Source organism: Solenopsis invicta, chromosome 9, assembly GCF_016802725.1.
Source record: "Solenopsis invicta isolate M01_SB chromosome 9, UNIL_Sinv_3.0, whole genome shotgun sequence".
NCBI lineage: Eukaryota > Metazoa > Arthropoda > Insecta > Hymenoptera > Formicidae > Solenopsis > Solenopsis invicta.
In genome coordinates this window covers 7,150,446-7,174,053 of record NC_052672.1, presented here as the reverse complement: position 1 = coordinate 7,174,053, position 23,608 = coordinate 7,150,446, and the positions used below count along the sequence as shown (strand labels likewise).

At 37.8% G+C, this 23,608-nt stretch overlaps 1 protein-coding gene across 2 annotated transcripts; it reads right to left on the bottom strand.

Moving 5' to 3' along the window:
• Positions 1 to 906: 906 nt before the first annotated feature.
• LOC105198885 (serine protease filzig) lies at positions 907 to 22,308 on the bottom strand. 2 transcript variants are annotated; one of them, XM_039453321.1, is made up of 8 exons: positions 15,149 to 15,378; positions 13,547 to 13,634; positions 5,655 to 8,020; positions 4,455 to 4,899; positions 4,049 to 4,238; positions 3,440 to 3,705; positions 3,011 to 3,165; positions 907 to 2,495 (listed from the first exon to the last, which is right to left on the bottom strand). In XM_039453321.1, exons 1-8 carry the CDS (start codon positions 15,224 to 15,226, stop codon positions 2,334 to 2,336), a joined length of 3,750 nt encoding a protein of 1,249 aa, XP_039309255.1. In that variant the 5' UTR covers positions 15,227 to 15,378; the 3' UTR covers positions 907 to 2,333. The 2 variants fall into 2 exon arrangements, with proteins under 2 accessions (XP_039309255.1, XP_011164033.2); XM_011165731.3 differs by lacking the exon at positions 15,149 to 15,378 and adding an exon at positions 21,739 to 22,308 and having other exon boundaries at positions 908 to 2,495.
• Positions 22,309 to 23,608: the final 1,300 nt, after the last annotated feature.

Here is a 23,608-nt window from a genome sequence, read left to right as displayed (position 1 = left end):
AGTACCATCTTAAGATGTCATCAACCAATCAGAGAGCCGTATTAGCATCTAAGATAGTCTTGAAATGAAAATCAACTATGAATACCGGCCTATAACCGTTTTCCATTCTGAATAGAATAACCGTACGTACTTTACACGTGACTAATATAACAAAAGAATGCATATTCACGAAGACCCTAATCGGGAGCACGACATTTTGTTCCCCCTATTACACAAGTTGCTCGCTTTGCTTTATCTCCCCATCACACAGACGCACAGAATTAATGATTACAGTGTAATGAAATTGCAAGGGGGCGGGGGGTGTTCTAAGATTAACCTAAAGATACATTTTAGAAATTCATTATAAGTGAGCTATATAGATATAGCTCTAGATATTTTATTTTATTTATATACAGTAAGAACGATTTCGCTGAGGTATCTCTGAAAGTTTAACTGGATATAATTTTATTTCAGATTAAAAATAATGTTATTGGACCATCAAAATAATTTGTTGATCTTTCAAGCTGGTTGCTAAAATGTCAATACTTTTTGTAACATTGCTCATCATGTTTTTGAACGTTTCTCATAATTAATTCGCTGGTCCAATAAAATTATTTTCATATCCGAATCCAGTTATACTTTTAGATAGTTTAGTTTATAAAATTATTCTTTCTGTGTAACAAATGAAATGTAAGTATTGGTGTTTTGTCCTCTGGAAAATTATTGAGACCCGCTGGCAACGTATTGATATTTGAACTTTGCAGTGATTTCCGTTTTTTACCGTAAGAATATGAACATTATTAGAATTAGTGCCATAGACAAGTGCCTTCTGGTTTATCTGCTAACGTTCGAAGATTTTTATCGGTACCATGACCTTTTAGTTCAAACACGTGTCGAACGAACGACGAGAAAGATGGGAAGCACCGGAAGCAACGACGTTATGAAGCGCGATGACGTTGTTCATATGTAATGATGATAAGTATATTAAAAGTTCGATCGATTTGGAGAACATTTGTCGCTATTTTTAATAGGAATATTACCTCGAGGATTGTAGCGCGTAATATGCACAGCGATGTGACGTCAAATGAAGTCGTTGATGTCTTATTATATTTCCGTGCGTGGAGGTGGTGAATAAAATAGCCACATGTTGTTATCGTATAAAAATGTATTTAATAAATAACATCTAACAAATAAATAAATAGGGCTTATAGCTCGTCTTTATGCACTTTGTGTATATCGCAGAGCCGACGCGAATATTCATGGAGTAGGCAGAGACAGAAAATGTGAGGAAAAATATTTGCGGTTTTCGAAATTCACTCGCACATACGCGCAATAATTCAAAATTTGCTCACGTGCCTTTGATCAAATTGTTATCAATGCCGAAATATCATTAATTTGGAGTCGGCTTTTTTTTAATAAAACTGTTTAAGAGCCAATTATTTCTAAAGATAACTGTGTTTCAAGTCTGACGAATATGTGGCACATATCGCATAAGTCGGAGATTGTAAAAATTATTATTTAGCACTGAGATCCGTTATGATCGATATAGGCCGTCTCATATTTATGTTTGAATTATTTCGAAGTTATGTAAAATATTTGTTAAAAATATGAATTACTTTTAACAATAAAACTTTCGTTAAAGAATTTTGTTAAAAAAATTCGATTTTAAATTAGCTAAAAGGAGCTCTTTATATAGAGCAGTGACGTAAATTGTGAATTATTTGCATTGCTGTTTCTTCGATCGTGAGATGGTGTGGAGGAAACGATAGGAGTTTGTTGTTCAGGAGTAATAACAAGAGTTTCTGATACTCTGAATCCACTTCAATGATGACTCTGCGAATACGTATACACACGCATAAGGACGAGTTTAAACATTGATACGCATAAATGCAACATCGGGCACTGGTTGTGCGCCGAGAAGCAGTATTTTGCCGCAGACAAAGAATTTCCATAGAATTCTATTTCGAAATTTAAATAACTTGAGACCCAAGTTGACGTACTTGTCTCTCTATCCTCTTTCTCTTCTTTCTTTCTCTTTCTCTGCTTTTACAGTAAAGTTTGCTTGGTATAAGTTGCTGCTTATGCAAGTGTTACTTCCGTTGCACTAATGGAAAACACGAAATAACGGATGCGTAAGAAAACGGGACGTCTCGTTATTATTCAGAAATCGAGAAAGCCCTCTGACATTCAAGTCCGGTTATATCTGCGATTGTGTTACTTAATTGAGTTTCATACGGTCTATCTCGAGGGGGAAAATAAATTAGGCTTCCTTTGTACATTTATACAGAATGGCATCCGGTGCCGCTCGCGTGTAATTACGCGAGAACGTGAGATGACGATTGTGGCCCAGCTTCTCAGACACCGGTGATGCTGTGGAGCCAGGGCTTGAAGAAAGTCGTCCTCATGTACACACCCGGTAGATACGGAGCCGCACATTTAATGCCGTGAGAAACGGTCCCGACTAGGAACCATCTGCCGTCCGGTCGTTCCATTACTAGCGGGCCACCACTGTCACCCTGAGGAAAATCGTTAACCATTGTCTATAATTATTTGTGCAAGACCTATTTTCGGCGTTAACGTCGCGAGACAGTTATTTATTGCAGCGTCCGTAGCAAACAAGCTGAAGAGCCAAGAATTAATTGCCAAAATACTGAAGATCTGAAGAAAAAGTAATATTCCGTACAAACAAAATTATTACAAAAATAAATAAAACTTAAATAATAAATATTATTAGAAACGTTAAATATGACTTTTCTGTCCGCATAATCGCTAGATTAATTGCGTTACTTAGCGTAGGAAAAAGTAATGCTGATAAAAGCTAACAATAAATGCGTTTGACATGTTTCTTCGGGATAAAAAATAAGACCCGTAGTACACGAATAAATGGATTATGAATGATAATGAAACTTCGCACGTGCTGTCGACAGAGTAATCATATTATTTGCCATAAGATCAAAGAGCCACCGCTAACAGCTGTAACAGTTAATAAAGCTAATGGAATACGGCGGGGAGGAGGAACTCGTCTGATTACCTCACAAGAATCCTTCTGGCCATTAGCGTATCCAGCGCAGAGAAAGCTATCCACAATTCTTTTTACATGATCGGCGGTTTGGAACATCTCCTGGCAAACCGAATTCTCCATTATGGGTACCTGGACCTCCTGCAGCACCGACGGCACACCACCATCTGTCGAATGTAGCGATACCGTTAGTGGAACCTTGACGGCGCGAATTGACGCACGAAAAAAATAAGTTACAATAGAACCGCGAATAAAATTCGGGTGCGTAGGAGGCTACACGAGTCATCGAGGAGAGTCATCGTGAAAGTTGTTACTCTGCTCTCGTCACGGTAACCTGTTCCATTTTATACTTTCTAGTCTTGCAGGAAATTTGCCGCACGAGTTCGTGTGTACGAAGTCGCTCACAATTTATAAATTAGGTGAACGAAAATCGATACTCACTGTATTTAAGTCGACCCCAACCCGTGACCGTCGCGAATCGGCCGGTGAAGTCGATGCCGTCCTCCGGCATGCAAATCGGCACGATATGTTCGTCAAATTTCACTGGTGACTCTAACTCCAGAAGCGCCAAGTCATTCTCGAATGTCGCCGGATCGTAGCCATGGTTCACGATGACGCGGCGAACGTTTTTCGTTACACTGCGCTTTGACTCCAACTCGCCCGAAATATCATATTCGCCGAACACCGCGACCAAAGAAGCCAGAAAGCTGCAAACAGTAGAATAATGCGATTTTTGCATTTTTTTTTATTTGACATTAGTATATACAGAAAAAAATTTTGTTAGTTACTCTTTACTGCTCCAGTTAACAGAGTGATAAAAATTGAAGTCATAAATTTAGATATTAAGTCCTCATATTTTTATATTTGATTTGAAGCAAAATAATAATGGGAGTTAAAAATTGTTATTTTCTAGATAGAGAAAAAGAGAAAGAGAAAGTAAGAGAGAAATTTACACAGAATTAATAATATGGTTGACACACATATACATAGATAAATTATTTATGTTTAATTACCAATTTTTGAAGCTTAAAGTAAATTTGTATAACTTACCCTGGTTGACAATGGGCTGCCGTTATCACATATTTATCAGTGATAAGTACACCTCCGCATTTGTTCTTCGTAAATAAGCCGAGCCAGGTCGCCTCGCGAACCAAGACCTGCCATGGCCATTCTCCGAACTGCGCGCCCTTTCCGCCGACTATTTTTCCCGATCTTGAGACCAATGGTCTCACGCCGCATTCTGTTATCGCAATAAGTCATTATGTTGACCGTAATAACAGTCGTGACGATTGCGATTAATAAAACACATTTTCATAAAAAGGATTTGAAACAGAGTTACAATAAGGTTTAGTGAAAAAGTAGAAAGAAAACATGATTCCGATTTAGATTTCGGACATCTTTTATTTATAGAACTTTTTATACAAAAACTTTGCAAACTTGTCGACTGCTCACTTACGAGTCCGAAAGTCTGGCTCGGCATCCGTTTCTGCAACGCTGCTTTCAGTCGTGTTCACACTCTGGTCTTCTAGAATCGCCTCCGTGCTGCTGGATGGCGTAGTCGTAACTTTCTTCGTCGGTTTCGGACGCTTTGTCGTCGTCCCTTGGGGCCTTTTTGTCGTGACGTTCTGTAATGTGCTCGGTTTAGGTCTCGGAGTAGTAGTTGCTTTAGGACGCGTCGGTTTCTCGGACGACAACGGTCTCTGGGTAGGACGAGTAGGCCTCTTCGTTGTCGCGGATGGCCTCTTCGTCGTCGCCGACGATGTCGACGATGGTTTAGTTGTGGGCTTTCGAGTAGGTTTTCTTGTCGTGGTACTTCCACTGGTCGGTCTTCTCGTTACGGTAGAAGATGTTGTTGAAGTCTCTTCGGTGCCATTTCGAGTGTAGACTATTTCTTGTAGATTCTAAATAAATGATCAGGAAGAAAGACGCGTTACACGAACCTCAGTGCTCCTTATTAGAAACATTTAACAAAAGCAAAATTTACAAATTAGGTCGGAAAAATGTTAATAGTATCGAGACAAGAGACATTTCTAAAGAAAGGGTTTATATAATTGTTGCGTGCCTTCCCATTCAGCATTGAAAAAAGATAAGATTTTAAAATCCGTACACTTTCATTCACATCGCTTTGACTATCAGTGCAGAGTAAACGATACATGGCTTATACATAATTTGACTGTTTATTTTAATTGTATATCCGGACATCACATGTAGATTAATTGACTTTTGTGACATGCTGAAGAAGGATAAGTAAATTCCAAACATGTCCATGTAAATTGCGTTTTTAAGCTAAATATTCGATTAACGTTATTTATGATTAGTTCATTCATATTTTGCTCGTCTCATCTTTGATTTAATTTGTAAATTTTGCTTATAACAAGATATTTATTTTGAATTGTTGTTTTTTGTATTTTACTTGAGCGTAAGAAAACAATTGTGTAAAAATTTTTTAAATCAAGAGAGAAAATATAAAGCATTTTCAAAGCTAACCAGCTTTCAACGTTTCTAGTGGATTATAAAAGTAATGAGACGTTAATGTAAACTGTGTTTATCCGCTCGTAAGTACTGAAAGTAGACTACGTCTACGCAAAACTCCAAGTAATTTAAAACTTTGTCAGAGTGTAAAACTCTCGTTGGTAAGAACAAATTATCTAGTTACCTGGAAGTTACCCTGCAGCGACTCGACGAGCTTGTTAACAAAAGCATCTACTTTGTTTGTTAGCACATCATCCTCAACGAACGTGGGCGTCGGGATATCGTGTTCGCTGATCAGCTCGATGTCTGGATAGCCGGTATTATTGTACGTTTCGACGATCGTTGGCTTCTCCTGCTGTGAAATCGGCATGGAGATGTTGAGATTCGGATTTCGCACTGGCGGGAAGTTGATGAGATCGTCCGGTGCCGCAGTCTCATCGTCGCAAGGTTCAGCGGTGGTGGTCTTCACCGTATCTTTGAATATAACATTATTAACCGGCGTTAAATTGCTTGACCAGTTGTCGCCGGTCGACGGTCTCAGATTGAATGTCGGCTTGCCCGACCACGAAGAGACTGTGGTCCAGATCACGGGCTTTTTCGTGCTCGGCCGATTCTTCGTGGTTTGCGTCGCGATCGCCTGAGTGCTGACTACCGGCCTCGCAGTGGTTCCGTCTTTTAAATTGACGCTGATGTAGCTAGTAGAGACTACGTTGTTATTGGCAAGGTTGGAGATGACGGTGCTGATGTTGTGAGTTATGGTAGTAGTCACTCCGGGCTTTTTGGTGATTAACGTAATAGGTCTAACGGGAGTTGTTTTAATCGAAACTGAAGCAGGCCTGATAGTTGTGCCGGAAGGCTTTCTTGTGACAGGTTTCTGAGTAGTTTGCGTGGTAAAGCTTGTTCCAAGCGGACCAAGGACTATCACCGTCGGCGCCGGAGGGTTCGTCGTAGGTCGGTTGTTGATGAAACTGCTGCTGGTGGCGCCGGAGTAGGTATGCGTGGATGGCCGTGAGCCGTATGGCCCGTTCGAGGTCGGATAATGCGACGTGTAAGTCTGGGTGGGTACGAGCTCGTAGTTGTAGTACGCCGAGGAAGGTTTAGGTTGTAGAGAACCTGGTTTGTAGAAACTATACGGGAAAGTCGAGGATGCTGGCGTCGTGGGGTAATTCGAAGAGCCGACTTTGACGTGGGTGGGTTTCGAGGTCTCGTCGATACTCACCCAGGCTTGAACCGGCGAGGAATTGGGAACCGGCAGAGTCACCGATACGTCCGAATTCGGCGTGGTGTCATTTAGGATAGAGATAATGTGATTAATGGCGATCTCCTCTTTGTCGAGAACGTCATCTTTCTTCTTGTTGCCCGACGGCAAATCGTATATAATGGTCGGTACCTTCACCAGGTCATCCTTGATGCTAGAGGAAGTCATGGGCGTGGTAGCTTCGATCTTTATTGAATCCGATGTCATTTTCGTAGATATCTTCTTCTCGACTGTGCTCATTTTTTCGAACGTGCTTGTTGTAGTCGTCATTGGTGTGCTAGGCAGATCGCTTGTAAGTTTTTGCACGTTGGTGTACATTTGAGTCGCCACTGGTATATTCGTTATCATGGATGTCGATTTAGGAGCTATCGACGTGGACGTTAATTCTATAGTGGAAGATGCAGGCTGCTCCGAGAATTTGATCCACGTGCTTCCTGCTTGCGTGACCTTATCGATCGACGTTTCAGTAGAAGGTTGGAAGATCTCATCCGGATTGTTGGTCTCTTCGAGCATCGTACCATTTTCATTTAATAATATCGTCTCTGGATCGCTGTGATTATTCGTGCCAAATCCATGCGAGAACAATGCCGGAAGCTGATCGACCGGGTCCGCTATCTGCAGAATCTGATCGGCATTTAGCAACGTAGTGATCGGACGATTTGCCGCCGACGAATCATGGTGATTCTGAATGTCGTTATCTTTATCTGAATGCGTCAACAGTCCTGGCAATCTTAGATCATCGATGATGTCTTGTTGACCCAGAAGAACCGGGAAATCGTCGGCTAAGTGACTTACGTCCGCCTGTTGAGGCAACTGTTGTTGAGGCAACTGTGTTTTTTCAGCATTGTTTGTCGTATCGAATGGCGATAGTGTCGGCAAAGAGGCTTGATTCGAACTAGAAATTTTCGTATATAGCGTCTCGTCACCGCTTGCGACATTCGGTTTGTTCATCTCCGTAGTGTCATCGCTCTGTGACACTGACATGCCGACCGGTGTGCCGTCTGGATTCAGCAGGATTGGTATATCGGGTACATGGTCGATCGGATGCATACCGTGAACTATCTCCTCGGTGCCGGGCGGATCGTCGTTTCCATTCATCGAGCTCTTCGGCGGTAATTGGCAGCAGGCACCGAAGAGGAAGCCATCCATGCAGGCGCCGACGACCTCGCCGTTACGCCGTGTGCATTCGTAATTAAACATGCATATCGGCGGCTCGCTCGACTTGATGCGCGACGGTAATGACGGTCGGCACGCCTTCGGCACTATCGTGTAGCCGCCGAACAACTTTCTGCCTGAAAGATAAGATAAAGTGAAAGATCAATCCTAGGATTCACGATTTTCCTTTTTGTTTCGTACAGAAGTTATTTGAAATTTGTAAGAAAATTGAAAAATGTAATTCATGTAAAAAGAAACTTACATGATACTTTTATATTTAACCGTAAATTAATTTCTACATGCGTGCATGTATATAATATTAGAGAATTTTCGCAATTTTTGAAGAAGCGGTAAAAAAAGCGGTTTCCATAAAATTATCGAGGTTGAAGAGGAGGCATCCAAAGTCCGCTCCGTTTGGTATTTGGGTTGTGGAAGAGTACTGTGTTCACGTAGCTCGAGACACTGCCCCAAATTTCGGTTTACCCTTGAAGAGAAATCGAATATCGGATCGGAGGATTTATTGATTGCGATATGTAGTGGAGAAATGTTAAATAACCGTTTTCGCGTGGGCCAAAAATACACGAATACGTCGTTTATCTTGTAACGTTTCCGTTTTAGCCATCGATGTTGCAACAGAACGAACGAAGCAAGAACATTATAAATAGACATCTCGTAGACATTGATTCGTTTAAGAAAGGAGAACGAAAGGAAGGTTTATTTCATTAAAAAATTGTCTGCGCTCCTTCATTAATTCACATGATGTATATAGATTCAGACGATAATATCTTTCCTCTTATTTGTTTCTCTCCAGAGCACGCGAGAGAAAATATGAATCAGCATCAATATTGAGTTAATATCGGGATACTGCGAGAAAACGTCGGTTACGAGATGCACGCCTGCTTGCGCGTATGTTATGTGTTTGCACATATGTGGTTATCTTTTCCGGTTATGCTTAGCTGACCAAAGCATAGACGAGCAGGCATGTAGGCTCCGTCGCACGTGCCTTCTACACGCTTGCACACTGCCGATATATGATGACCTACTCCGCGATCCGTCCGCGATGCTTGTCTGGATACTCGCGGCTAGTGTTCCAGATTTTTGCTATGCGCGAACTCTCGCGTCTTACCGATCCACCTCATGTTTATCAGTCTCGGTATGCTGCATTCGCTCGTCGTTTTCAAATAGCACGTACTCAGAGTACACAAATGCTTAAAACTCGCTGTAAGGTCGTCTGAAAGACGTTCCACATTTTTTGAATGTTTTAAACATTTTTCGGATTCTTGTATTATCGTATACACAGTAAAATATCAATTCTATTGCTACGAAAAGCGATCACTCAATTTACTTTTTTCTTTTAAGTAACTTATCTTTATAAAGAATATTTTCTCTTGATCTTTTTTAAAAAAATATACTCTTTACAACTCCTTTACAAAAACTCTTTATCATGTATTCAAAGACAGAATTTATACTCTTTCAAAAAATTTTAGAAAATTTTATTAAAGAAAAATCGTTAAAAAGCAAATCGAAGTTTGAATTAATTAATATTTTTCATTGAAGTGATAAATTATTATAATTTAAAATGTATACATATACGAATTTATTAAATGTTGGAAATAAATATTTATTTTAAATATTTAATAAGTTTATACGTACGCAATCATAAATTCATTAAATTTATTCAAAATATATTCAAAGTAGTTGTAGTAATTTATTCATTTAAGTCATTCATCAAGTAATTTATAGTATGCATTTTTTGTAAGAAAAATTTATAAAATAAATATTAATATGATAAATATAAAGAGCTTATAAAAGTCTTATAAATTTATATAAGATCCATGTTCAGATTTTATTGAAATTTATTAAGCCCATTTTATATAATTTAATTAAATCTTAATACATTTTTAATATGAGATGAAGATTTAATATAGTCTTAATAAGGCTCCTTAATGAGGGTTAGATAAAAATTTTCCTGCATACACATTCAGGAAAAAGAAAAGTAATTAAGTTATACTGATATGACAAAATTATTTATTAAGTCACAGTTTTTATGCGAAACTTTCTAATACATTGTTTAAACAATATTTTGTTATGTGATCACATTGAGATAAAAACTTATTAAGACTAAATATAAGTAGACTTAAAAAATTTCTTATAAAGTTATTCATTACATAATTCAATATGAATGTTTGGTTCAATCTATAAGAGACATTTAATGAGTTATTAATTACTATATACTTAATTTGATTCTTTATGGGGTTTAATTTAAATCTTTAATAAAATAGAAACCTTTTTTAAAATATTAGTACTTCATTAAGTTTAACATACGTTTTAATAAAACGTATGTTAAAAATTATATTAATTTCATATTAAATTTTTATTAAATTTTATTACATTTTTTTGCAGGGAAATAAAAATTTGCGTTTTGAGCTCTTTATTGCTAAACAAGGTAGACGAAAGTAATGTGTAACGGTATTTGTACGGTAATGTGTACGGTAGAAGTTTATAAAAGTTTGAGTTTTTAATGGATTAGGAACTTGAAGAATTCATTATTTCTATGTGCTAAGGACTATGGTACGCAAATATGTTCTCACGCAAAATTTGCATATTTTTTTTTTTTTTGCGGTGTCCGTGGCGTCGCGGGCCACTCAACTTTCTTTTCTATGCGACACGGAAAAGAAGAGAGAGTAATTTGCAATTTAGATCGTCCGCGGGATTGCACACAGTTTTGCGAGAAATGGGTTGACATAAGTTACAGAAACAAAATTATGCTCAGTTTGGCGTATGTGGCTAGTTAGTGGACACTTTCTATATTAGCATAACACGCTTGGTTAATCATCGCGAAATGTGTAATGTGATGGTTAGCATTAAACGTCTGTTGTGTCGATATTATGTATAATAGAATCGATATTATATATAATAGAAATGTGCTTAAAAGGGGAGAACTTTGCATTAAATATGCACGATATCCAGAAATTTCTCAGCGAGTTTTGTGAATTATTTATACGAATTAAATCGAACGCATCACGTTGTTGCTCGAAAGTTTCTCGAGATCTATACTGCTTTATGTAGGTTTACATGGATTATATCTATATGGATTATATAGATTACGCGTTACATATATATTTTCTATAGAGAGAAGAAGAGATACAGTCACAGTAGTTTATTGATCTCAATCAATAACCGGATCGCGAGAAAATGAGCACCTTAGAAAATACTTATTAAGGTGTTAAACGAGTATCGCAATAAAGATGATGATACACAATTTCCTGTGAGATGCGTCTAAGTAGAAGATTTATTCTATCGTATAGCAGACTACAACGATAAAATATATGTTGAGGACAAAATATATGTTGGGAACAAATAGTAGTAGTAATTAACCTGTTACGGTTAAACTTTTCGCTCCCGTATGCATTTGCCACGTGTATTTCCACGTCGACGGAGTACAACACGCATTTCGAAACAGATAAGGTAATAGTAGTCATATAATAGAGGTATAATTAATACAGAAAAGTTGATACTAAAAGGATTTGTTATTTTACATTTTGTATCATTTTTTTTCAACCTACACATAAAGTTTTTATCATGCTCTGAAAAGTCTGATAGTAATTATCAATAATTGACAAAATAGTTTAATAATCTATTATAAATGTTGTAAATAAATAAATAGGTATCTAGTATTTCCGTACTACGTTCATTTTATACATTTATCGATAAATAATTCACGAAGATTCTTATTATTATATTTTTATTTCAGTTTTTATATTTATCATTAAGTTTATCATTCTTATAAATTAGCATCTTGATTTTTGCTTATAAAATTTTACAAGCTTTATTTAACGTATACGCTCAATAGGAAAGCGGTCGATGGATTCCATATAGATTCCATATAGATTATATATAGCAAATAGATCGAAAGTATCGCGAGAAAGAATTTTGCACACTGTGAGAAGTGTCATCGTAAACTATCATAGAGCTGTAAATGTCATTGCGAATGTCGCACGAGCCACAAACTCTCTTGACACAAATCAACGCGCGAAAGTGGAGAAAGGTGAATTTCTGATATATAGGGCAAAGTTGTCGCACATATGCTAATGAGCATTAAAATGCAGTTACACGTTGATATGCACAGGCTTATAAGAATAATTTTGAAAACTTCACGTGGAAAACGTATTTGATAGATGACATTCCAAAATTCGCTGTCAATAAAGAAGAGTGTCCTAGAATTGTCGTTCAGCTGCGTTTAAAAGAAATTTGAAATCAATCTTTTTTTTGCAGCAGCCTTTTATAGAATTATCGTCACTTTTTAATTCCTATCATTAAATATATTAATATTTAAATTATAATTTACTTTCTGATATTTTTAATTAAAATTGTTTTAAATTTTAATTTTTTTTTTTTTTATTATTTTAGTTACGTTAATTTAAAGGAGATTGTTATTTGTTTGTATCTTTGAGTTTGAAATCGCTTAAATCGTTTATCATATCAGTCACCTGTATCACTCGCTGAACAATCATTAGTGCATGATTTAAGAAAAATATTAAAATTGTAAATTAATTGATTTTTATATCTTATTTTTATATAGATTTGATTAATATATCATTTTCTATTTGAGGATGTAATTATATTAAGTTGTTTGTTCATTGACTGACTTAACTTCTTATTCGTTTATTGACTAACGCAGTGACTATTACATTATGTAATTACGTTTAATAATTCGGTATAATTGTCGTTAAAATGATTGTCACGTTCTGAAGTTTATTACCCATAAATATGTCAACATGTATAATTGAGTATACGAATATGGCGTCTATATATCTGGAACGATATTGCTCCGACGATGTTTGCCACTTTCATCTTGAATACCGTATCTCTTAAAATTTTCACATATTTTACACAGACTCGCAAAAACATCTTTCTTGAGACTTTCGAGGGAACGCGTGAGAATCTAAGTAGAATACAGTGTCAATATTTGCCGTGTCAAAAATTTGTAAAAACGCGATGTGTTAAAACGCTGAAACACTGACGCGCGGCTTTTCTCCGGCGACCCTTGACCTTCCTCTCACGCTCGCCGGAAGGGACCGAAAGCGGCGTACGTGAGACATCGATATTCGCGCAGCTCGGCAGAAAATCGAATTTCACCTCGTCTGTACGCTCAACGCGCGACCGGAATAAATGGCATATGGCGAAAAGCTTCCTTCACGGCTCCACCTCTCTTGTTGTTGATTTTGCTCAAAGAAAGACGGAAAGTAGAATTTGGTGTCAGTAATGACCGCCGACTTTAACGTATCATTTTGTATACGAGCCACGGACACTGGCATGCATGTTAATGAGAATGCATATGCGAGAACAATTTGTAAAAGTAGAAATCCGAGTTTGCCTCGTTTCCGCGTTATTCATTATCTTTTAACGCGGCGAGGAAGGAAGATTTTCCATGCGGAAAAAGATGTTTCGATAATGGATGGGTTATCTTATTTTTGCTTCAAGTAACTTTGAATTCTTAAACAAGTTTTTTAAATGTTTTTTTTTTAATACATAGGAAATGGATAGAAATAAGAAAACATTAATAATATTTATCTGACGAGTTAGAAAATGTTTAGATATATTTAGCTACGTTTGTTAAAATAAATACACGAAACGCAGATGGTATTGACTGTTGTAATTACCTTCATTTTGAGGCGTCCAGGGGTGAGAAAAGACGCACGTCAGAGTAAGGAAGATGAACAGCAGACAGACACCTTTCCCAGTAACCATCTGTAATGAAAAAGTATATTTTAAGAAAATATATTTATTAAGAAAGGACGCGCACATTTATTTTGAATGTTTTATTATGTTAGCTGCATTAAAAGATTAAGCAGATTAAAAAAATTAAAAAATTCTTATCAAACTTAAAGGTAGCTCTGCTTTAAGTCAACGTTAATATATTTATAAAGACGGCCCTTGGCACCGGCTCAACGACGATCTTAAAGTACCCTTTAGTTTTAAACCTGACTTTGAAACATAAAATGTGACGCAAAAGATATGCGCTTGTATCCACGAGAAAAAGTGGATATAAGTTTTCCTTGCAGATACAAACTTGCTTATTCTATCCATTAAATGTGCATTATGTTTCACCCAGAAAGTTTCTCCACTCTCATGTAATGACATAAATGAATTCAAGTATAAAATAAGCGAGAGATAGCATTCGCATTTTTAGAAGATATTTATTTAATCATTTATATCACTTCTCTCTTTTCAAGTATCTCTTTTCAAGTAAGCAATTTATGAAAACAACATCTGTGTTGATTGACGCTGAATAGAGATCGCGTCTGTTTTTTTTTTTTTTTAGTTCATCTTTTGCATAATAGTTTAGCAGCGACAATTTTTTAGATCTGATTGCCAGATCTACATATCGGTATACATATTTGTCCCTCGTAACGGTACAAGAGTATCAACCTTTCGCACGTATGCCAGAAAAACTGGGAATCGTAAAACGATTCCCATCGTGTATTCGCTGAATCTGAATTAATTTTATCTCACGAAATAGTTAATTTTATAATTTATATGCATTAAGTAACATTTATTATTACTTAAAACTGAATTGGACCAACTATAGTAATCTATTTCCAAAAATTAATTAAAAAGCTGAATGGTATAATATAGATAGCGTAGATAATGTTCACTCATCTAAAATTGATATTGATTACGGTATTAAATGAAGATAATGATGTATGCGATATTACATCAGAGGGAATTTTAAATTAGAATGATATTAAATTTCATTTAATGAATATATCAAAAAATATTTTAAATATCACGTAGTTAATTTTATATTCATTCATCGATTTTTCTGACAAATATTTTTATTGCAATATAAAATGGAGAAAGATAAAAGGGTTTATGCTCGGTTTACATAGCATGCCATTTCGAATTAAATTACAGTTATTGCTTCGAACAGGCGAATGCAATGGCTGATAATGTAATGCTTACAATGGATGAATATTCAAAGGGTTAACCAATATTTCATAAACATGGATCAATGCTCCTCTATATCGCGTAGGTGTATGCTCGCATACACACACACACACACACACACACACACAAAGCGCAAGTAGTGTATAACCGTGAGTAGCTCTATTAATAATTTTGCCAGGAGCAAAAGGTCAAAAAAGATTTACGAGTGTCATTATAGTTTATAAAAATATAAATTCGTAGCTAATTTAGTCTAGGAACAATACGGAGATAAAAATAGAATTAAATCGACACTAAGAGAGAATGGTAAATCGTACTGTTAAGCTGGAACGAAGTGTATCTTTGCTTCCTCGCTTTTGCCCAAGTTCATATTCGGAGATCCCTCGAAATTTCATGAGATGGGTTACACGCACCTTTCACACGCGCATCGTCAAAATGTATGAGGAGCAAACATCGCCTTGGACCTATGTATCTCTTCTTCCTCTCGGAGAGATTCACGCTCACACAAGCAAATACGGGCGCGCGCGTACGTGCGGGACGGCGGGGCTGCATGCGTGTATCCGCGGAATCCCGTTACAGTCAGTCACACAGGTCCGATAGCCGCGGACGAGGCGGAGGAACGGGAATGGAGGTATCGGAGAAACCTGCAGATAAAGTCGCCGGAGATCTTCGGCGGTGGAATAAGAGCCTTGATGAGCGCGACGAGGAGGAGAAGAGACGGAGAGACGATGAGAAGCAAGGATACAAGAATGAACGTCGGGCAAGCTGCTGGTTGCTTTAGCAGGTTCATCAAGACACTGGTGACCCAGTTACCAATTTGTCGACGTTCTGTCTTATTCCCACTGCGGCTTTATTAATCCATAAAGTCCACCGTGCCATGTGAGCTAACATTGTCATTTATTTGAATCAACTTGACAGTGAAAATGTGCGTCTGCTTTCAAGATTCTGAGTGATATTTTGGAATTTTTTAAATTTTATATTCTCATTTGCTATAATACAATAATGACATAACAAAAAATGATCACTTTTTTTAGTTATTTGCGAGAAAAGAACGGGTCTTTGCAGTTCTTATTGCTGATAGAGCAACATAACTGAACTTCTAAAGTTCTCCACTTAATACGATTTAAACTTTTAAAGTTGAAAAGAAAAATAAAAGAAGAAAATTTTGCAGCAGGAATATAGTAGAAGGATTGTCTTTAAAGATTTATTTTAATTGATAGAACGCTTTGTACACTAAATAATGAACTAATGATACTTTTATTCTTCTACAATCAAATATTACGCTATTGTATTTAAAAGTGATATTTAAAAATAATTTAATGATTTTTATATTGTAATTTAAAGTTTTAATGATTTAAGACGTTAACATTTATTGTTTGGAAAACTTTGTTTTTTCTTTAATTTATTGCAACAAATTGTTGTTATAAGAAATAAACGATATATTTCAAACTTTATAAAAAAATAGTTCATGGATCGAGAAGATACGATAGCAAAAACGATTTTTATTAAGCTCAGTGGAGATAAATTATAACGATTGGGATAGCTATGGAATTTAAACGTACATAGCGATTGCTCGGTTACCAAATGATGATTTTGACGTGAGCTATGATAATGATTTCGTTTACATATGGCCCGTTCGTGCCGCTCTGATTTTTAATGCGATCCGTTAAAGCGAACTGTTGTTCCACACAGATACAGACATGAGAGTTGATATGACTATTAATACTCTCGCCTGTTAACCTAAAAAACTACGCAACATCCGGTCGATATTTACGATGTCGATTAAATGTACCATGATTATGCTAATTTCCTTAAACACTGGATGATTACGTTAATTACATTAAACATTAAATGTACCGGAATTATATTATGCTAGTCGCATTCGCATTTTAAATTTTGCTTTATTCGCTTCAGTAAAAGTATACCTTTTTAAAATAAATATTTTGAACCAATTTGTTGCGTTAAAAAATATTTATTGAAATATTTCATAGTTTTAGTAATCGAGAATAAATTTATGTGAACGATAAAAAATAATAAATAATATCTATATATACTAAAGAAAGATAATGAATATTTATATTAATAAATTTATTTTATTTTTACGTACGTACCAATAGAGAACGTAACTAAGTTCCTTTCTGATCAATTAATAAATTATCTTAAAGTTTATAGACGAAAGAGGCACTTATTTTTTGTAAGTGCTTTCTCGTACGTTAAGCAGGTGAAATACCCCTTTGAAAGAAATTTCTTATCTTCTTTCAGAGTAAACATCGTTGAAATTATAAATGATAAACGAAATGTTTAAATCAAAGTTAATGAATGGTTTCAAAAGTATTTTATAATAATAATTTTGAAAATATTTAATTTTGATTTAAAAAAACTTTTATCTGTTGTTTTAGTATTTTGAAAGAAAATAATCGATTTTTTCGATATAGTTTTTATAACGTATGAAGAAGCTTATAAAAAAAAATATTGTGTCCTATTAACGTTTTATTTTACGTGTCATACTTTTGTTTATATTTTAATGTCAAAAGTTAATTAAAATCTGATTTTATTATAGTTTTAAAAGCTCAGAAAAAATTGGAGTTTTTTAATTTTTTTTTTCGACCACGAGATGAATTTTTCCAGTAAATTTTGCCTCTCTTGAGAGCCGAAAAAACTCGCGAAAAATTTGAAAAGCTCCAATTTTGTCTAATAAATTTTTGAAATAATTCACCTACATCTGAGAAAATCCATGGAAAAATTGAAAAAAACAAGTTTTTCCGTGCTTTTAAAACTATACATTTGATTATGTTCTTTTGCAAGAACTTTTACAACGCAAAAATGATCGTAGTAGATTATAATAAGTACGTAATATATAAGTGCTCAGCTGTATTAATATATAATCCATAATTATGAAACACTCCATTTAGCTATAATGTTAAGCGTAAGGTTAAACATACACACTTCATTATGCACAGCTACCTTGATTCAATTCAGGGTCGATTGAATTATGATAACGCCGGTGTATCGCGTAATAGTTGTACGCGGCTTGCATCGTGAGAACGTTATACCGCATATTACGTTGTTAACACGAGTGCGATCCTTTCCTATGCCCTACGTACGGCTCCGCGAATACGCGGAAGTCACTTTCGTTGTAGGTGTTTCGTTTTCGCGTAACATTTTCCGCTCGTTGTCGGCGATTATACCAATCAACTCGAGAATTCAACGTATTTACCCCCATTTTCCTCCGTTTCACTTTTAAGCACGTTTAATCCTTTGTTTTTTTATACCGTGAGTTACGATTAGTTATACATGGCGATTAGTTGAATGTTTTTATTATTTACGTTGAATTATTTACATACAATTTCTTGTCTCGTCTACAACATACGCTTCGCGCTTTCGTCGCTACGCTTATTGATCGTCGACAGCGCAAAACCGCATTGCATTCCCGCGAACATTACTTTCCGGGCTATCTGCCGCGGCGATCAATGGTAAACGAATCCTCTCTCCCTCGGCGTGCCTTACCGCCGACAGAGAAGGTGTTGTATGAGAATTCTGCCGGCGATCTCTCTTTCGAGAAAAATGCTCCCTGGAAAACACGGCGGGATCCCACGTTTGCCGCGCGAGGATCTGCACGCACACGTCACACGGGGGATCCCTCCGTCGAGAGGAACCTTCGCCGCCCTCGACCTCCGGGCGGCGAGGCGCGAATCAACAGAATCTAAAATTCTTCCGCATTCATTGGCCGTCCGTCAATGCCGAGCTAGATGCAAAGCGTGCGTACGGCGCTACATGCACATGCAACGCACAGACGGGCACATTATACACACGTACGGAACCTCGGAGAAAGCTCAATTCGACGTGATTGGATCTTGATTATTGGATCTGGGTGACCCGATTGCCTCAACGCGGGCTTCCTCGTCCTCGACAACCTGTCGTGAAGAGCTCTTCAACGATTGATGCTACTGTTAATCGATCACATGTGCGTGGGTGATTGATGACGCCGGAATGTCCATCGAAGCGTTAATTTAACGCTGCAGGTTACGGACGGAGACCAACGAGCCTTACTTCAGCCCGTTATTGCTTTGTTAATATAATTGGAGATTCTTATAATGCCGTTAGAGCGTTTTCGAATTCTTGCCTCGAAAATAATTTTACGAGTGAAGGAAGGCTTTTTTTTCTCACGTGCAAAGAAGAAAGATTTTCACACGATTCAGCCTCGTTTCCGCGATTCGCTTTTCGCGGAGAAGCACGATTTGAATTAATCCAACAGGGTCGGAATATCTTTGGCCTCCATTTTCTCTCCGCGAATGCAAGCACGAGCGTCAATTATCGAGACGATGGTGATTAGCGAAATAATCTGAGAAAGTAGGGAACCCGTGCCATTCGAATGGAACACAGAAGTCCGCGAAATGACCGCGCGAAACTAGTCCTAGGACGAAGATGCAGACGGCCGCTGCTTTCACTCGATCGTTTAAGAACATTTCGAGCGCGATCGTTCGTGCAAAACCGATCGATTCCTCCTGTGCTCGTTTCAACACGGAAGACTTAATATCTGACCGCCTCGTACGAAGTATCGAAAGTGATAGCACGGTATTGCACGTTAACGTGCCAGTGTCGACGGCACGAAAAGCCGCGTAATCATTTGCGGTTTATCAGTGCAATTTTCTTACAAAGAGATCTTTTCAGCCAACACGGAAATCCGGTTTTTCACAGAATTGTTATATATTCAAATTTCCATGATTTTACAGATTAAAATTGGTTCATTTGTTTATTTGTATAATTTTACAAATTTAGTTTTTTTTTTTAACAGATCTACAACATTAATTTTTGTGTTATTTAAAAAGTCTATTAAAATCAAAGAGTTTAAAGTATTTTGTATAGGAAAGCTATGAAGAGAAATTGATATATTGATATATTGACGAGAAAATTGTGATTTATATATTTAAAAGAAAATTTGATCGGTTAAAATCCAATTCTTTTTTTTTTTTCGCATGAAATCCGTCGATTATTTCGAAACGAATTTCTGTTTACGTATAAATGAACGTTGAAAGACGCCATGCGTTACAAATGCAAATCTTTTTTTGCGGATTAACCCGTTAAAGGCGCAGAAGCGTTAAGTGCGCGAATGAGTTCACATGATTGGAAAGAGTGACAACGAACTGTCGAAGCCTCGACAACCGTTACGACCCGCCAGCACATACCCGACTTAGGTACACATGGGACGTGCACGTGCGTAAAGGATGTGAGCGTTAGGAGGTGCTAGGGGTCAATGTGGGAGATCTTTCGCTCGTTCAGAGTATCTCGTCGAGTACGCGAGGAAATCGTAGAACCCTTTAAAAGTGAAAATACCTCGATTTAATTTTACAAAAGCTAAGCTTTAATTTCTTCAGGATCTCTCTTCTTCGCGAATGGAGTCCTTGATAAAATGAAGAATAAAAAGTAATAGTAAAAACTAGCGCGGAAGAGCGCCGACGACCTTTACTTTATTTTCGTATTGACTTAATAACATTTGCCGCATAACTGTATTTACGCCACGCTCAAGATTCGCCAGCTTTATGCGTGACTGCTGCTGCGTGCACGCACAAAACTGGCAGCGTAAAACTGGAAGCGTAATTCGCGCGATGCCGACTTCTCGTGACTCAGGTGTGCGCGGCGAGCTTCACGGTCGGTGCATCCATCTCGCCACGCGTCTCGTCTGCCGGCGAACGAGGGCAGGTCCGCGCGCGCGGCGTGCCAGGTCGCCGATACCTGTTACTTGCGTCATCGATTTGTGTGCCGCAGATCTTCCTGGCAACTTTCGGCGTCTAGCTCGGGCAGACGCGTCGGGTCGACCGCGCTCGACCGCGCTCTCGTTTAATGACGCGTGGACGAGGGATATACGAGGGGAGAAAAAATGCCACGCAACGAGAGATCGAAATACCAGGAGGTGCAACGGGGCACACCGAAAGGTTGCTTTTCTATCCGTGTATCGGAATGCGTTTTAACTGTCGTGGCTTTCTCCCGTTTCCACGGTCAAATTGCTATCCACGCTGACTTCCAAGTTTCAATCCTGATTTTCGTAGACAGTTCGATCCCTGACGTCGATATCGAATTTTATGCCGATTACCTCGCTTGAACTTTCTCTCGCGAAAACAAATTTACCACAAACTGTAGAATCACGGTTCTTCTATATATACCGTTTCTATAAATTTCAATGAAATCTATTGATTTATTTTTGTGAGTGACACTTTACGACACATTTATGTCGCATTTAAATTTTTAAATAGCTGAATTTGCGACGCATTTATGTTACATTTAAATTTTAGTATAAATTAGTTTATTAACGAAGCACCCCAATTGTTATATCGTTAACAATATTAAATAAAATAGATTTCTTTATTTGGTAAAACTGATTGTGTTTTGCAATAATCAATTATTATCATATAGAAACTTATCTAAATGAATTCTACATATTACAATGTAGATGATGCAGTTAAAAATTTTGTTACAATTAAATAAAAGAATTGTGACAATCAAAAAATAATTTGAGAAAGTCTAAAGGTTCATTACATATTTATTGCACGGTAGATATACGAAAGGAAAATATAAATCATTCTGCCAAGAAATTTAATGAATTCAAATTTTATTTATAAAAACTTAATGATTTAGATGTTTGAAAAGAATCCAAGATGATTGTTTACTTGTTTATTTCTTTAGTTGAGAGACTCATATCTCTTCTTTTTTTTTTTAATTTATGTGTTTTCATTAGAAATACTCAATTCACACATTCTGCTAAATTCGTTAAAAGCTCCCTAGATGAGAATGTAATGCATCATGAAGATGGAGCAGTTTCTCGAATTAGCACACAAGGGAAATTATCTCTCGCTCGTTCCACCAGTCGCACTATCGATCAAACAACCCCTTAAGGGCCGAGGCCACTTACCGTGCAGCGCATTAACCTTGGATGCAACCGAGAGGGCACGTTAAGCGCGTCTCATAACGTCGTTTTGATTCCGACAAACGACAGGTCCGTTCGTCCGGTCTGCTTCCGCGTGAGAGAGAAAGAGAGAGAGAGAGAGAGGAAACGCGACCTTGCCCTTGGATTCCTTCCGCGTGGCTTCTCCTCTTCGAGAGATCACTGATCCCCTCCGCACTTCTTCACTGAACTTGCTCTCGTCTTGTCAGTCGAGTCGCCGGCATGAATCGCGCGCTACGCTCGCGAGATCGAATTTCGAACCGGTGCACCGACCTCACGTGCCTCGATCTTTTATGTCGCGCGCGTTTTTACACTCGTCAGCCTATAGGCGGCATCAGCGATACTAAGATTCGCCCTCGCCGGGACTAGCTGCCGAAACCGATCGCACTTAGAAATCTTCCCTGTGACTTCTCTTACGCGCTCGCACCGATCTGTACCGCGCGATCGTCCATCCGGCTAGCAAACGGGATGGTACCTGTCTGGCCGTCGTACCTTGTGCCACGGCATGTGTTGCTGGAGTCGCATGGCTAAGTCATAAGCGGCGCCTTCGACGCAGATCGGTGGTGGTGGTGGCCGGTCCCCGATGGTGGAAGTCGTTTATGGTGGTGGCAATGCAACGTTCGACGGAAGCCCGGTTCGTTGAAGAAGGGGGGGGGGGACCGTTTCACGGAGGACAGAAGCCGTCGAATGCGAGTTGGGGGTCGGGAGAGAGGACCGTCGGGGAGAAAGATAGAGAGAGAGAGGGAACCAGGAGAAACCAAAGTGGGTCAGTGGCCAGGTCACGTGGAGAAGAACGGGGCCCAACGTGCAGGACGGCGACACACTGTCCTACTCATCCACCGGCCGCTCTTGCCCGCTCCAGGTTCTGTCTGCCCATTCAGGAAGCGCTTCGCGATATCATCGTGAAAATGAGATGTGATCCTGCTTCGACGCTACTCTTCCCGGAGAAGAGAAGGAAACCTCCGATGGAAAAGCCAAATAAGAAACGCTCGACAAGCGCGATGACAGCATATAAGTCAGCTGATAAAGGCTGTGCAGTTCATCAGCCGCGCGATTCTGTGCCGCGTTAACATTTGTACTATCTTTGACTCTTGAAAAAAATAACATTTAATAACACAGGCTGCAAATTGAACTATTTAGATTGACGTCGATACACTACCGTTTTTAAATGAAGATCACTGATAAATATAACTACAAAGATAGTTACGTAATATCGCTCGATTCGATATTGTGCGTGAAAATCTATTCCGCAAGTGAGTGTTTGCTTGCGGAAACAGTTAAATAAGTTTCATGTCTTTAGAGTTTCATTTTGTAGAAAATACATTTCCGATGTCGGAGATAGAATTCCAGTTGCAACATTTATTCCTGTCTCTTGCGAAACGATGATGTCGCTTATACAAAATGTTCCAGACTTCCCGTGTCTCGTTCCATCCAATTACTTTTTAATGAAAATTATGAACGACAGTTTTTATAATAAGTAATTGTCTGTCTGACATTTTTGTAATAATATGTATCGGTAAAAGGGATTTCACTTATCTTAATTAGAAAAAGGGAGTAATGATGCCTCTTTGAGAGCGTTCCGAAAGAGTCGAATGGGTTCCGTTTATTACGTTAAAAAAAATTCCAGAGCACTTCGTGTTCGTCGTAACTTACAGAAATTAATAAATTTTCTTTATTAAGAAGATATAGAGCGGAAAAGCAAGCCCAGTAATATAAGCACAAGTTTTCTGGCGTATCACAATATTACTAGCTGTTTCGACTAGTTAACATAGTAAGGTAATCGAACGCATTTATAATACATTATTAATAGTTATAAAAATATTATTTTGTTACATGT